This window comes from Anguilla anguilla, chromosome 14 (genome assembly GCF_013347855.1).
Source record: "Anguilla anguilla isolate fAngAng1 chromosome 14, fAngAng1.pri, whole genome shotgun sequence".
NCBI lineage: Eukaryota > Metazoa > Chordata > Actinopteri > Anguilliformes > Anguillidae > Anguilla > Anguilla anguilla.
Genome location: NC_049214.1, coordinates 21101021 through 21117946, shown reverse-complemented (window position 1 = coordinate 21117946; position 16926 = coordinate 21101021). Strand labels below are relative to the sequence as shown.

General features: G+C 39.3%; 1 protein-coding gene across 1 annotated transcript in view; it reads right to left on the bottom strand.

Moving 5' to 3' along the window:
* atp8b1 (ATPase phospholipid transporting 8B1) overlaps positions 1 to 15225 on the bottom strand; it is a 32221-nt gene extending 16996 nt beyond the window's left edge. The window contains exons 1-3 of the mRNA XM_035389882.1: positions 14943 to 15225; positions 909 to 1078; positions 430 to 527 (exon numbers count right to left, since the gene is read on the bottom strand). Of these exons, the coding sequence (XP_035245773.1) occupies positions 430 to 527; positions 909 to 1062 (252 nt within the window). The 5' untranslated portion in view covers positions 1063 to 1078; positions 14943 to 15225. The remainder of the gene's footprint in view (positions 1 to 429; positions 528 to 908; positions 1079 to 14942) is intronic.
* Between the last annotated feature and the right edge of the window lie 1701 nt (positions 15226 to 16926).

The window sequence follows — 16926 nt, the reverse complement described above, 5'->3', positions numbered from 1 at the left end:
GCAAGGCAAATTCATGAGTAAGCCTGCGTGTAAAATTAATTATATTTTTATGCTTTTCAAAGGACCAAACTGGCCTTCTGAAAGGGATGTGTCTATGTGAATTAATATGCAACATCTCTACATTAGAAAACTTTGAAATTAACACAGCAGTATTTTTCTGCATTTATCAAAGGTGAGGTGACATGCTTGTCCACATCACAAGTAAACTGACACTGCAGTATTTGAACCGGCAGTTTTAAGCAGTCCAATTTCCATATAGTAAATGTTTACAACAATTATGTAACAACTTTAAGTAATAATAATGTACATTTAAACTATGATTTACATAGAACTTTTACTTTACTTTGCCGTGGGCTTAGTCACAACTCAACAAGAGCTGAACTGGGTTTGAAAAAGGGTTTGTGAATCGCTGTTGTTGGTGGAACTTACGGAGTATCTGCTCTTCTTCATGCACAAGAAGACCTTCTTCTGAAATTCAGGGAGATTGCAGAAGTCACGGTCATTGGCTTTGACCCTCCAGCCAGACTCTGAAAACAAAAGACCCCATATGAAGCCCTGCTTTCCCTCTATGGGCTCACTGCAGAAATGCATTTATGAGAGTTCAGCTATGAGGCGGAATATTACTATTGGGCCTATCAGCAATGTACTTTGCTGCCATTCCTATAGTAAAACATAAAGCACAGTAAAAAGGCTACAAAATGTAAAAGAAATAAAACTACATGCAGCTAAGTCTCCCTGGATAAGGTTTCTTCTAATTAAATAAATGATTAAATAATGATGTGAAAGCCAATAATGAAGACTCACCAAAAGCCTTGATGGTAGAGAAATGTTAAAATTAAGAGAAGATGGTAGTGATGTGCTCATGGTAGGACAACCTAAAGGTTTATATACAAATCAGGGGCTCTCACCAGCGGACTTGGGTTCCACCACAGGGGGGGCAACTTCGTGCTCCTCGACATCAGAGGTGGGCTCCAGCTCATCGTCCGTCTCATCGTCACTGTAGGGCATGACCTCATCGTCAGGCCCCAGTGACCCCTGGGAGTCTGCCCGCTCACGACTCATGGTGAGGTCAGGCAGTCTGTGGCAGCGCAGGAGGGGGAGAAACAGGCCGTTAGAGGTGGGTATACAGACTGAAACATGGCTTATGGGGACACAACTATGAACTTTCAAATAGGAAACAAAATCCTTAAACTGCTTAAGGCTTAAAAGGTTTAAAGTGTGTGACACCGCATGCCACCACACCACAAGTCAAAATAAATAACATTTTCCTTCACAAAGATTGTACCCTGGGCTCTCAAATGTATACCTACTTTTGTTGAAGGCCATTTACAAAAAAAGTGTTACAGAAATGATTAACCTCAACCACATCTTTTTTCCCTTCCCAGCAGAAAATGCCAGCAGAAGAACAATTCATCCAGACAATACAAAGTAATAAAAAGAATCAGTTTAATACATTCCTCTATCTCAGGAAATATACATGCCTTCCACAATGGCCTCACCCTCACTGATAAATAACAAAATAGTCAAAAATATACAGAGAATAGTTCACAAGATACTCACCCTTCTGGTGAAAAATCTGCCATTCAAGGTCACCTTTAGTAAGTTACTGTATATTAAAGAGATTTTTGGTGGACAGAGCCTCTATAAAATTAGGACTAGAAACTTTGGTTTTAAATTTGCGTGATGCTTCAACCAAATCCCTTTCTTACGCTCATTTTAAATAAAAATGAGAATAATTTAAAATAAATATACTGTATACTCAACAACAGCTTACATCCAGAACCAGAGGGAAGCAAAAGTGCCCTTTAAGACAGAAAAAATGTTGAAGCAGCTTTCCTGGTTTGGTGGCTAGTCCAACGTTTCAAAAAGAAGCCTACGGTTATGTCACTATCCAACCGATCCGCCCCAATAACATCTCTCTGAGTCACTCAGGAATCTCCAAAGCCTATGCTGTGTGCCCTGCTTTTGCCAAACAGGCAGCAAAGAGTGATCATTCAGAACATTTTTCAACATTCACACAAATGGTTCACTCAGCAATCCCAGTACTACAAGTTTTCACTACTGATACTGCCAAGAGTAATACTTTTTGAAATTGTAAAATACTCATTGAATAAGCTCATTCTTTCAAGCATCGGCACAATACTTTCAAGCATCTGTGCATTTTTAAAAGATCATTTCAAAGCAGTGAAAACCAAACCGCTGTTTCTTTTGACTTACCAATTTATTGAACATTTTGAGACGCGGACTGAACTGCTCGATTAGATAATATAAAACAGACTGCTTTTAGCAAAATGACGCAAGTAAATGCTAGCGAAAGCTACATATTGGTCTTCAAGTAGCCCTTCATTCTTCTTTTGAAACTTGGAAGGTTGCAACATGGTGCGAATAGAACATCATCTACTTTCAGCACAAATAAGTAGAAAATGAGCCAACTTTCACATTAAGGGAAACCCAAAACAACCATGATCACCAAGAACAATCATCCAAACTCTTCTGCCCCCTTTTCCTCAACTAAGGAAACCACCCAAGTCAATTTTATCAGAATACATGCCAATTCATACACCTGCAATGCAGTGCATACGTGTCTATAAAATCATACACACGGTAACCAACTGAAATAAATAACCTAAGGTTTAGATAATAAACTTTAAAACCTTAAGGTTTTTTTTTTCTTTTGTTTTTACATTTGAAAAACTAGTGCCCCACATTACTGCCCCAGATATCCAATCACATCACCATCAACAGCATAAGGCCTACAATCACATTTTGTTTTTGACAGCAAAATGATAATCCTGTGTGTGGCTGAGCATATCAGCATGTGAGAATCGGCCTGGGAAGGTTATCTGGTTTATAACTGGCACAACTAGCGAACCACTTTCACTAGACATTATATTACTGTCAGGTCTTTCAGGACTGATTGTTCATTTCAGGGATGAGCTCAACATCATTTCATAATTTGTCTAAAATGTCAAATAGCTTTAATAACTAAGCCCTTTATATGAGCACACCAGTGAACTGAGCAAAGACCATTTCAACATAACATAAAAAATGATAAATACAATTAGTTCTGTTCAAGCACCTCCGCTCTAAAACAGAAACAGAATTTAATGGAATGTATATACCAATTAAAAAATGTTTTCCATGGTTCAACTGTGCCCAAGGCAATGCTGTGCTGGCAAGAACTGCCAGCTCACCCCATCCATGTCAAACAAGTTCCACAGGACCAGTAAGGACCACATGGAAACCTCCAACAAGGAAGCTGTGCCTAGTGAGGCTGAAAACACAACTTAATACCACTGAATCTGTGGTTTGACAAGATGTAAGCACGTACAAATACAACCAAAAGAACCGACGCATAGGATTCAACACTGGATACGATAATTATATACTAATTCATAAAAAATAATATGATTCATAGATAAGGTGTCATATCAACTTTTCACCTTTTTATGAAAAAGAAAACATTATGCAACACGCTGTAGTGAAACAAATGTGGCTACTACTGTTAAACTGAAATCCTTCAAACTGCTTGCATTTCAGAGCACGACACTATGACTTGCGGATTTCCATCGTCATTGACAAAACAAAAACACCATTCTTGTCATTTCTTTCTCTACTGCTGCAGAAGGAACCATTTTAAGTATGTAGTCAGCTCCTCCCAAGGTTCTGAACACTTTGCAGGTTTACAGTAACTGGTATAGGGATATTCAGGGCAGGGGGTCGGGGTTGTCTTCTAAAGCAAGAAACTACACTTGAAATAACTGGAAAGCAGCTGGTACAACAATGCTACTTTTCCGGAGGCTGAACATTACTTTACAGATTCATTTTATAATGTTTATTCTCTATTGCTTAGATAAATATCATTTTGATATTATTCCAGTACCTCTTTCCTTGACGACAGAGGTACCAGATTGCAAGTGCCATGGAAAATAAAATCAAATAAGATTATTTCAGAAGAATAATTGTGTATTACATACACATACATCCTCTGAAGTCATGACATTGCAGTAGAGGTTTCTCTGGACTTACTTGAAGTGCATTTTACTGCTCTAAACACACACAAAAAAAATAAATAAATAAACGAATTCTTCCGTACCAGGTAACTTCCACCACAGTAAAGCTGGCATGTTCTCAGAAGTTTCAGTAAATATCTACAATATAGTTCATCACCCACAAAAAATGTCAGAGCCAGTTGAAAGGGTATGCTAAAATTGAAAAATCAATAAACCCAGAAAGTGAACTATCCCTTTAAGAGTGCTGTTCATTGAAAATAAAATGTAGCAGTGGGGCAGATGGGAGGCAGTAGGGGGTAAAGGATACCGCAATATGTTTATATCAATCGATTGCATGTTCAGTTCAGACACAGCAGTGATCTTTTAAAGTACCTAACCTCAGCCATTTCCTTATAAATTTGCAGCGCTATGTTGAAGATACATAGTCATGTAGGTCCCCTTGAATAAAAGCATCTGCTTAGTAAATTTAGTAACCATGCAAGTCATTTATGTACTATTGTTCAAACAGGGTGTATAGTGTCAAGAAAATGTCAGGAATGAAGTGGAGGATTTTTCATCTTGTGATTAAGGCCAACATGTTTATGAATACTTTGCTTTACATTTATGGAATATTACATCTACTTTTGTTTTTACATATGAAAGGTGAAAAATGTGTCTCTTGGTAGACTAGCTGAATAGGAATGCAGTTCACCCTGTACAGGCGTCCCGTTGGGTTCATCCTTACAATAACATAGTTCCCATAATGCAAGCAAAACATCACTCTACCCGCTCAGCACGTACATTAAAATAAAGCCGCAGTTTTATCAATGGGAAAACGCAAATCGTGACGTGTCTATATGTCACACAAGGACTGATGAATCATCTCAAATCAACACAGGCTGTGGAGGACTAATCTGAAGAACTGCGTGCCATCCATGTATCAATGTCCATTTGGACAAAAATATTAACAAACAGTGTTACAGTGTTTTTCTTTTCTAGACTTGGGGTGAAACTAATCATACTACAGTCAGAGAGTTGCTCATTTAAATACTTCCTGTGGTTAGACGAAATCTATTCAAGTGGTTTTGGCGCAATACAATTTGGAGATTTAAAAAAAAAAAAACGTTTCCATGAAACAGTTCTCAGAATATGGTATACATAACTGAATGGTTCAGAAGTCAGATCTGCATTAATGGTCTTCATTGATCAAAGAAAATTCCTTCAACATCAGCAGTTTTATCACCTGTATCAAGTCTAACAATAATGGGCAATCACTTCAGCACGACTCCAGAGTGAATTTATAATAAATGCGTTTCCGTTTCTGGTTCTGGTTCTGAAAGACAAAGGGGGGGCTTTGTAGGTGAGAGATCTACATGTGATAAAGGAAGCATCAGAACTGAATATGGCAAGCAGTGTCCTCTCTACTCATGCTGAAGCCTGGTTAGCATTTGGGCACAGAAATGTTTGCGGTGCAGTACCATCACAATGGTGCAACACACTGATGATGCTTGAGGAGAGTTTCCTCCCTCTCAAGACCTTACAGATTTAGAGTTGAAATATTACATTTTTTTAAATTTAGCTATCATAAGTGATAATTATTATAATAATTATTTTTTTTCCTATTTTATTTTATTATTTTTTTATTTAATAGAAATAGTTGTTAAATAATGTCACCATTGAATGTAGTCAAAATGGTGCACACCCTTGATGCAGTCTCCAGTTACTGGACAGTTGTACAACAGTATGCCATAGGTTTAACAGAGCAAAAGGTTGCATATGTAACAATCATGATTTATGTGATGTATGGCACCCATTCCAGTAATGTAGGATGTCAAAAACACCTGCAGCATGTCAGTTTTCAATAAAATGCAACAAAGAGAAAGGCTGGTGAATTTCAGTAAAACCGAGACTGAAAAGCATCCATAGCAGGAGGTAGCCATTTCCTTTTTTCACCACAGCAAACAGGACCTTTGGTCAGATTTATTTTATTAAATAAATCTGTAAAGCGATAAAAAAACTGCTTTGATTGCCATATTTTTAATAGAAGGTAGGTGAAAACAAATACATTACAAATGCAAAGTAAATTTGGCAACTTCCATTCAGTCCAGTTTGGTAACAACTTCTGTAAAATTTTTAAAGGCGGTAGTTTGGATTATTTTGCTCTTTTTGTCATTTCTGATATGCTGTCACATCACCACTGTTCCATATATACACCTAAAAATGAGGCACTGCAATGGAATGTGTGCTCTCCTCTGATACACTCACTGGTAAACCACACTACAACCCACACACCATACAAAAGAACAACAAGCACCAGTCTCAGCATCTCCCACAGAAGACAATCAACCTGGTGAACAGCAAGGGGGCACTGAGGAAGCAGTACCTTGAGAGTCCCTGGCTAACTTAAAGCCTCCCTAATGACCCCAACCCCAGGGGGAAAAAGCAATGGTTTCCCACCTCTGTGGAGCCCTGGTAATCATCAGTTAATGACAGGGACCGGATTGAAGTAGTAATGTGTTGGCTATAGGACTCATCCAAGTCACTAAGACCAAGTCACTCATGAGTTCCACTGGCTTGTTTTTTTAGCTTGGTGGCTTATTGACCTTGTGCATGACCAAGTTCAGCTTAAGCCTTCTTTTCATCACCACCATAACATTATTTGCGTACGCTTGTAGTATGTAAAAACACAAAAACTCAAAGGTGTAGGAGGGCTGGCACATTTGAGCCTTTCCTAGCATCCAGTCTCGGTTTAGCCCAAACAGTTTCCAGTTACATTCAAATGTGTGGCAGTTTTAACCGAACAAAGGAGACTCTAATCCAGACTCAAAAATGAACAGCACTTCCCACTTCCTCCTATCTCATACACTGGGATCAGTCCACTAACCTAGACAGCGCAAGGCCCCAAACCTCGCTGAGCCAATGTCCAGCTAAGCCGTGCCCCTCCACCCACTCGGTTGTTTTCCATGCTGCCGAAGCAGAGACAGGTGAGGCAGACAGATCTTGGCGAACAGGTTTGTGCGTGCCGCCTGAAGCGGAGCCAGAGGAGGGAGGGAGAGAAAGAGAGAGGGAGGGAGAGAGAGAGAGGGGGAAGGAGAGAGAGGGCGGGAGGCACAGAGACTGCTTTCACAACAGGAGCCGCGCTCAGCGGCTCACTTGAAACCCGAGACATCGCATTCACAAAGGCAGGCCCCTCCGCCCCCCATCTCAATATTTAATATAGCCCTTCCTCACAATGCTTTCCTAAGGGTGCTACGACAACACTGACAAGCACAATGTCACCTGACCACCAGTGAGGCATCCACAGCTGTGACTCTTCCACAGAGAATCCCTGCATGAAAGCTCGCTGGCAAATAAAAGGAATGGACACACCTGACCCAACTCATTATGGCCAGTAAACTGTTAAACTATACCAATTGATCTTTTGTAAGGAATGTTTGTGTAGACTATAAGCAGAGTTTATTTTGCTAGCAGAAAATTGTTTTGTTATTTTTCATTTCTACAAATAACACTACTTCTACCACCACTAATACCAATACTACCATCAGAACGAAACCTACCATGATCAATATAAATAATGATTATAATAATTGCTAATAATTATTATTTTCTGCTTAGCCGACTCAATCTGGGGAAAACAGAAAGCATTTTATGTATTTATATGGTTACATATAGTGAAGAAGGTCAGGCTAAATACATTGGTCAAATATATAAGAGCAATGCCCCACCTGGGAATCAATCCTGCAACCTCAGTGATAAGCCCTGCTTCTTTATATCACTGGATGAGGCAATGACACATTTTGAATCAAAAATAAAATTATCCTCCTCCAGAATATGCAAAGCTTTGCTGTGCCCTGTAAACGGTTAAGATGCAAAATCATAACTCTGTCTGAAATACCGGTAATGGGAAAACATGCATTAAAATGCATATCGTTAATATTTTGTCAGCTAAACTCAGATGGAATGCAAAAAAATACATTAACTAATCGAGCATACATATAATCAATCATGCCAGACACTTACAAGAAAACATCAAAAAGCAAATATAAAAAGCCAAAGAACATGGTTCCTCAGCAAATGCACTCTTGAATGTCTTGATTATAAGCTGCCCACCAACAAAACAAATCTAGCCCCATTTTAACTACCCAGATCTGTGAAGGATTAACTCAGTTTAGTTTTACTCATTCAATTCACAGATTAGAAAATTCAAATCTTGGCCTTTCTCTAGAAAAGTATTTGCTTTGGCCTGGCATATGGAAAGTGTATGTAGTAAAATCTCAGGACTTCAATTTGCTTGACCAAATGAAGCACTCCCTGGAACCAAAGCACCTTTGAACCAAGACAGAGTCGCGCATCCCTTACAGATGCCTTACATTTGCCATACAGGTGCCTTACAGGTGCCTTACAGTTGCCATACAGGTGCCTTACTGGTCTCTTACATACTGCTGGGCCTTACTTCCTCAAAATAACCAGCTGCCAAAACAAGGCAAACCCAGTGTAAGCTTTGTAGAAATAATAGCAACAGTGCTGTGTATTGCATGGGCCATTTACCATCTGTGTAGCCTGAGCCCACAAGCGAATGTATATGAAGGAAACTGACCTGGCTTCCATCCTTGGTTCTGAATGTGCAGTGGGAGCACAGGAATATTAGCACACCTGTAGCTATCCTGGAGAGGGAGAGAGCCCAGATTGGCAGGGAACAAAATGGAGGACTTGAAGGCTCTGCTACAGGGAAGGGGAACGCAAGTGTCCGCGTAGGACTTTTGGGTGTGGTTCCACTCTAGTGACTGAATCACACTGGACTGATCCTCCGGATGAGCAAGAGAAGTTTGCACATAGGTTCAGAATCTCCCCACGGTAGAACCATGAACCGAAGGCTCCAGAGAGGGGAATTAGGATGATATGGTGGAGCCTGACCTCTACATGCAAACAGGGACTGAGCAGTCGACCTGAACAGTGAAAAAGTTCTTTAGCTTTACTTGCTTTGAATGTATACACAGTCACAGGGTGGACAAATGGAGAAGATACAGGTACAGCAGTATGACAGCAGGCTGCGGCGATTGGGAGATTTTCTAATGAACAGTCATTGACAACGATCCTGTTTGGAACGAGGTGGCTTTGTGATTGGGTAGAAGATATGTACTGGACTCCAAATTACACAAAGTGCATCTATAGAGGCAAAAATACCACAAAATTCAGTTTCTTTTATCACACTTAGGACAAGCCCAGAACTCCCACAAGTCTTTTTTCATTCCTGGGAAATTGACTGCTGGCCACCACATACACAAGAAGCTGGAAAGATAAAAACTTCTCTGAGTATAGGATCTTGAATGCTCTTTAGAAGTGACAGTGGTAGCCTCCTGTCACAGATTATCAAACCATAGTTTGCCAACAGCAGTGGATATGGCAAAGCCAACGACAGATCATGTTATTGTATCGCTGATATCTCTATGCACAGATTCCAACCACATGCATTACAATAAATAGATGCTCTTATTTAGAGTGAATTGCAAGATCAAGTAAATAAGTGTTTTAATCAAGAATACAAAGTGCAATAGACTGAAGAGAGTGATAATGGACATGCAGTCACATAGCCATAAGTGCTAGACTCAATTAGGTTGTTAGTGAAGTCACCCAACAACATAATTATATTCAGACTACAGGCCTATCAAATCTACAGCTGATCCATTTCTAGAGGTTCTCTCCGCATAGTTTATTTTGGTTCTCAGGTCAGTGTGTGATGACTCATCACTGATGAGAGAGTACGAACTATGAGTATTTCAGAGCTCAGTCTGTGTTCAGAGCCTCAGGTCAGTTAGATTGTTGGAATTCCTCACATTTTTCTACCAATGAGGGCCTGTGAGGTTTGACTACATAAAGTCCATTCACCTATAATAATGCCTATAATTCAAAGACAAATTATCTTCAGAGATTAATATTCTGCATCACAAGCAGTTGAAACACTGAAAATTACTTGTTTTCCAAGACACCAACAGCTTCACATTTTTTTATCACAGACAAAACTGTAAAGTGGCAGTTAGCTCCAAGGTTTCTTGCAGTTTGAAGAATGTTACCAGGTCCGGCTCCAATCTGTCTTTTCCAGGCTTTAAAAACTTCAGAGTCGAACCTGCATACCTAGAACTTGTCACAGAAAGGTCACAGAAAAGACGTGATGCCCAAAGGTCAGATTTGAGAACAATACAAGCATCGTGGTCTCTCCTTCACACCAGACCAGTATCAATGGTGTAAATAAGTAAACACACCAAGCCCTCCCTACGTTTGACAGTGAAATAACCAATGGCCCACAACAGAAACTTCACCAAAAGTTTCCAAATAAAGAATCCCTACATGTTGAGGCAAATGACTTTGGGGCGTGGTCCCTTTTGTCCCAGGGAAAATGCAGAGTGCAAAGACCAATTCAAAAACAATGACAAGTCTTCAGCCCATCAGCGACACATAGAGATAGGAGCAGAGGGTGGGGCTGGGAGAACACGATCTGTGAACAGGAAGCGGTTTGCCAAGATCCATTACAGCCGCTTCAGAGGTCTCTCCCGCGTTGGGGAAAGGAAGCCATGTTGTGGGCGCCCAGGGTGCCTGGTCCGCGGCGGCTCAGACACGTCCATGCACACAGCGCTGTGGGCTTTACTGGGCTGATTTGGGCGCCAGTGCACAGTTTAGCCCCCACAGACCAGAGGGTCAAGCTCACTCAGCCATGCCCCTGTTTTACAGCCATCCCAGCCTGAGTGCCGAAAGGAATATTACCTCCCATTAATTAGATATGCGGAGTCGCAGCTGAAAGGGGATACTGAAGGCTGTGTTAGCAGCCAAGTCTTCCAGACGGTGTCTGCAGTTTCGCGCACGACGACGGCAACAAGCAGGCGTAGCGTCGTTCCTTTCAAATTCACACGACGCCCTAATATGCGCATGCCTGCACACACACGTCTGCATGCTCCCACGAAAGCTGCATGCATCTGCACATGCTTACACACCCACGCATACAGTAGGCTACACATTCTCCTGCCATGACCCTGGCAATCTGCACGCTGTTCCAGGTTGTGTTACTTAATATACCGATATTATTACGCAAGCCATTCATTTTCTAACAGCGTTAAATAATACTGTGAATTTCCAATTACGACTATAGCACGAAATCTGCCACTTTACATTACATTCACAAACATTAAACACCATGGTAATTTTGGGGGTCAGCCGTCACTGTGACATTTGCTAGTATTTCCAAAACAGCAAGGCTTAGGTAATAGAGGGACACCAGAGAAACAAATAACAACTGCGAACTTCCCAGTTACTGGTCACGAGGACCAGGAAGGACACATATTTATTCCTAAACGCAGTTCAAAAATTATACCTGAAATTGTACCGAATAAAGTATTCTAAATTAGGTAGAATTATTTATACTGCAATAATAGTTTTTATTTCTTTGACCAATTAGTATTTTAAATCAATCAAGCATTTTTACATTGCCATTATATTTCCATGTTCATCTATTTTTGTTTCCCTACGGAAACCTTTTCACACACCAAGTGTAAGATCTGCAGTGTTTTTGGGTTGCCAAACTTTCACTTACAATTGAGATCATTAGATGCTTCCTACAAAGAATACATGCGAGAAAACTTTATATCTCAAGCATTTTCTGGTTTTGAACAGAAATCCAGAATATCAAATCCATCGTGTGAGTTACATTTCTTTCAACATATCATTTTTACTATAGATATGCATGGCACATATGTGTGCCATCCAGGTTAAGATTGTAAATAATGGCAGTAAATCTGTCTTACTTGGGCTGGAATGGAGCTGTCCATTTATGCTGATTATGTCATTGGATCATACTGAACAAAAAGACTCTATATAAATAAACTTTCGTCTCATTTCAAGAAGGTGTAAAATCTAGGGTTAGGCGTTCTCCAAAGCAGTAAAGTGGGAATTTATGGTAATATATAGATACGTCCATCACTTTCTCAGGATCCTGGCATTTCTGGCATTTCCATGGACACTGAGCATGCTATACTACATAACCTCTTCTGTTAAATGGAGGGGAGGCCATACAAACGTTTCAATAAACATCAGAGCAGAGTATATAAGAATGTACACACCACAAGTTAGAACCTGTCCCCAAGTTCATAATGCAATAGCTCTGTGAGAATTTATTTCATCATCCAGAATCTCTACCTATGTACATCTCTAATGGCCATTTCTGGGTGTTATTAGAACAAACATAAAGCTAAAACAAACATTTGCTAAGGGAAACCTGTATGGCACAAAAGCATGCACTTCAGTTACATAAAACCATGTCAAGCTAAAATGATGCAGGATGCGTATATCTATTTAGCCCACCAAAATCGAAGTTGACTTATTTGTACATATATTATTGTGTGCCACATTTTTCAGAGACCAACTTGATAATTTAATTTTTAAAGAACTTTGTAAAAATCAAATATTCAAGTCTGCACTCCCTTGAACCCATATTGTGTTGTATCTGTGCCAGATTATTTTTTCCACTTATCTACCCACTGTACTTCTGTGGAAGGGATCTTTAAGATTTCATTTTATAGACTGTTACAATTACTGGTTTTCAATATAAAATTACAAAATTAATGTTTTGTATTTTCTACATGATAGAAAGTCACTCATAAAACTAGTCATTTCTCAAATAGAAAATGGCTTTTTTGAGGTTGTAGCCACAATATATTGTACATTACAAGCACTAGTGACATAACTTACTGCAAGTAGTTTGTTTAGCAATTATACCTTATATTTTCCTTCACAACCCTCATGAGACCCCCCCACGGAAGCATAGGGTGTCCCAATTGTTTAACTTGTTTCAGTTAAAAACTGAAAAATACATTCTAATTAAAAGAAACTTGAAAACAAAATGTAGGTCACAGCATAATGCCAAAGTAGTACTGATTTACAAATATTTGTTTATATTTATTTACATCCTGTTGCTCTGTGGTGTTGTGCCAATCAAGACCGTCTGATATAAATGCACATTTTTCCCCAAGAAAACCAAACATATGTATGACCTTTTGTAAAACCGGTACAACAAAACACAGGAAAGATGAAAGACACTAAGTCATCACTAATGATTTACTTTGACATGAGGTATGATTGCTCACTGACTGTTGGCTTAGGATAAAAACTGGCATGTTTACAACAAGCTGATGAACTGGTTGAGACATGAAATAATACAAAATAACCGATATTTTCTTTACTCGAAGGGAAATTTTCTTAGCAAGTACACTTACTCAATGACAGAAATATATTTACAGTAAGTAAATGTGCATGTCTATTCAATGTCTTTTTGTTCCAAGTGAACCTCAGTAAAATACATTTTTATTATTAGCTATCCAGACAATCTAAATGCAGTGCAATGGGGAAGTCCAAATATCAATCATTCCATGCAAACATTGTGTCATTTTTCTCAGTAGATAATTCATAGCCATTTGCAAACTTTTAACATCTGTCTTTTACACATGGCGTTCATTTGGGGAAACAAGGTATGGTTCTATAAATAGCTTTAGTTCAAGAGTCAACGTGTTATATCCTCCTTATACCCGACAGAAAAAAAGTTGAAGTAGCTATTTAATTTCTTGGGGATATAATATAACTGCCTTGGATGACAAAACTATGTTGCAGTCAATTTATTTTCAAAAATATTATTTATTTTTTATTGAATGTCACTTGTAGTGTAAATTTCAGCATAGTAGGATATACGGTTCTTGAGATTAAGACCAGAGATACATGTCCCCTACAGGGGAGCAAAATGAATTGCCCTGCCTCAGGAGGATACGTTGGAAGCCAGCTGAGTTTTCATCTTCTCCACTTAAATGAATATGAGTGTTTGCATTTCGAAGTAGAATTTACATTCAGGTTGTATCCTTTTGTAAATCTGGAGCTGAATATTACTGTCTGCAAAAATGTAAGAAATAGTCAGCTGTTTACTTAAGGAAACTTAAACCGATCATTGAGAGTGAAGTTTACCCATAAAGGCTACCCATATCCTGTAATATACGGTACAAAGGTGTAATCAAACATAATGAGAGACAAATGCCAAGTTACAAATCCGAATAAATCCCATTAACAAATGAAGTCTTGAAAATGCACGTGGATCTTTTCCTCAAGTGTAGCCCGTTTATGACAGTGTCCAATGAAAGAAAAGAAACGACTGAGTGAAAGGTAGGGTAAGATAAATATAAAATAAAATTGGGTCAATAGAAATAGATGTGGGGCCCAGATGTGGATGTGTTTCGTTTGTGGATGAATTGGGTAAACACAACGCAGTTGTATAACAATAAGACAACACAACTGAGAAGTAGCCCGATTGCTATCTGTAGAAAACATTCACTTTAAAAAACAAAAAACAACACCACCTCCAAAAAATAGCACAGAAATATAACTGAGAACAATTGTGTATAGGTCCATAAAAATGTGGACATTTCGTCAAGACTATAAAAAATAAAAACAGCCTGTTTCAATATTTAAATACGAAACGTGCGAACTTCATTCAAAGTTGAGAAACTTTAGATAGTGTCCGAGGGTAAAAACAGAGTGGCAAAATCAAATAGCCTAGTATTTATTTTATTCTGTACTCATGTAGACGTTTATAATATATTGGGGAGGACTTTAATATATGGCATTCATGGACAATCTCCCCCCGTGATCCATGTGCAATACATTCACATTTCTAATTTTCGAATTCATTTGAAAATGCCAATCGGCTGGAATCCTGGACAACACAGATCTTGTTTGTGGTAGCCTACACCTTAAAACCGTACAGTCTAAAACCTTGCAACGTTTTACCAAGTACCATCACCGATAGCCACATCTCGAGGATAGTTTTCGTCAGAGTGTCAATAACCCGCACAGAGTATCGTGGTATGATACGCTTATAGCCTACATGAGCGTTTTTACAAATTCACGAAGTCAAGCACTCACCAGTTTTCCTAACTTCCAGATGTTCTTCCTTCACTTTAAATGTATGCTGTTCTTTCGATTTCCAGATTCTAAACCATACTAGCTCACTTCCCTGTTACAAAGAACTACTGGGTTTTGTTCACTCCCTTCAGCCTACCTGCGGTCGTAATGGCTACCTGTATAATGAAACTTGAAAAACTGGTCCGACAGGTTGAGCTCTGAAGTTGCAAGATCCTTTAAAATCACAGTAGACTAAATTTAAAGGAGTATAGACAATTCAGTCACGTAAGGGATTACAGTCCACTGTAAGTAGGTTTAAAAATGTAAAGTTTCTCCCTTTGGCAAAGCGTTAACATGTGACCAGTCAGGTAAGGGTCAGAGGTGTCTTCTATTCATAATCAAATAGGGTGCATTATTTGCACAGTGCTGCGAGTCTGATCGAGATATCTTGGTGTAAGGTAATACAAGGCGTAACTTGGCGGGATGGCATACCTGCCATCCCAATCCAGTTAATAAAATACATATTTGACTGAAAATTTATCTGGGGGAAAAAACAACAACAACAACAACAAAAAACTGTAGGCTACCCGTGAGTTACACACAACATTTTGCTCACCTAATGGCAAGACATTACATTACAGGCATTTAGGAGACGCTCTTATCCAGAGCGACTTACACAATTTTTTCCCCATTCCATTTATACAGCAGAATATACTGAAGCGATGAGTAGGCTACAACAGCAGTGTCCTACCCGGGAATCGAACCTGAGTAACCTACATGAATGGTTTATTGTCAGAAAAACTCTGAATCACCCCGGACACACCAACTGTATGTTTAATATTTCACTTCTATTACTATACACTAGACACTCGAGACACGGTAAGTCGCGCAGTGGATACCGGGCAACTTGCCTCTCTCTAGTCCTAAATGCTCATTTAAACTCATTATTTGAAATATAAATTTATTTCCACAACATTTTGACTATTCGAAAAATTATATTGTGTGCTTTGGAACCCTTGTGGCTTTGGCTAAAGAACGGGATCCTCAACGCCGTTTGCTTTAATGCCTGAAGGTCTGAAGTGAAGCCTTCCCAACACCTCCCGAAAATTACAGTTTTTCAACCAACACCCTAATATAACATTCCCAGATGTACCTCATAGAATTACAAAATTGCGCACAAACTGAATAGTTTGTATTCTGTTGGTAATCACTGATCATGTTCTGCTAAATGAGATCCATGTTGCATCTGCACAGATCTACTGATGTGGATCAGGTGAATTCACAGAATGGGCAATATTTTAGGACCAGTGTGTCTGCACAATGCAGATCACCTTATCAGAGCATGTCTATTAGTTACCTGATGTTTTCTTTGGTCCAATAAATAGGAGTCCAGGTGTTAAAAGACCCTTTTGGCAGGTGGGAGGGATGCATGCAGGCAAGTCAGTAGGCTCCAGTTTTATATTTGAATACAACCATATTTGTTGCTTGTGTTATTATGTTTGCTGATTTCATTACGGGCACAAACACCCTAATAAGCTCCGTTGACCTAGAGCAGGGGTGTCCAGTCTTACCTTAAAAGGTGCAGGAACAGGGGGGTATTTCACAAAGCAGCGTTACTGAGTTACCTGGATAAATGCACTGAATGAAATCTGGAACAGCAGTTTTACTTCAATTTGTTACGGTTCCGGGTTTTACTCAGCACAGTTATCCAGCTAACTGAGTCATTTGCTAATTCAGTATTTGCTGGAGCCTATCCCAGAATGAATTTGACGAGAGGTAAAAATACATCCTAAACAGGGTGTCTCTTTGGACTGTGGGAGGAAACTGGAGTCTTCAGAGAACATGAAAACTCTACACAGAAAGGACCAGGCTGGGATTCGAACCCTGGATCTTCTTGCCATGAGGCGACAGTGCTACCCACTGCTTCACTCCCTAACAAATTAGTTAATTACTGAAACACACAAAAACCAGCATATACAGCGGCCTCAGGTGAACTCTAACATCT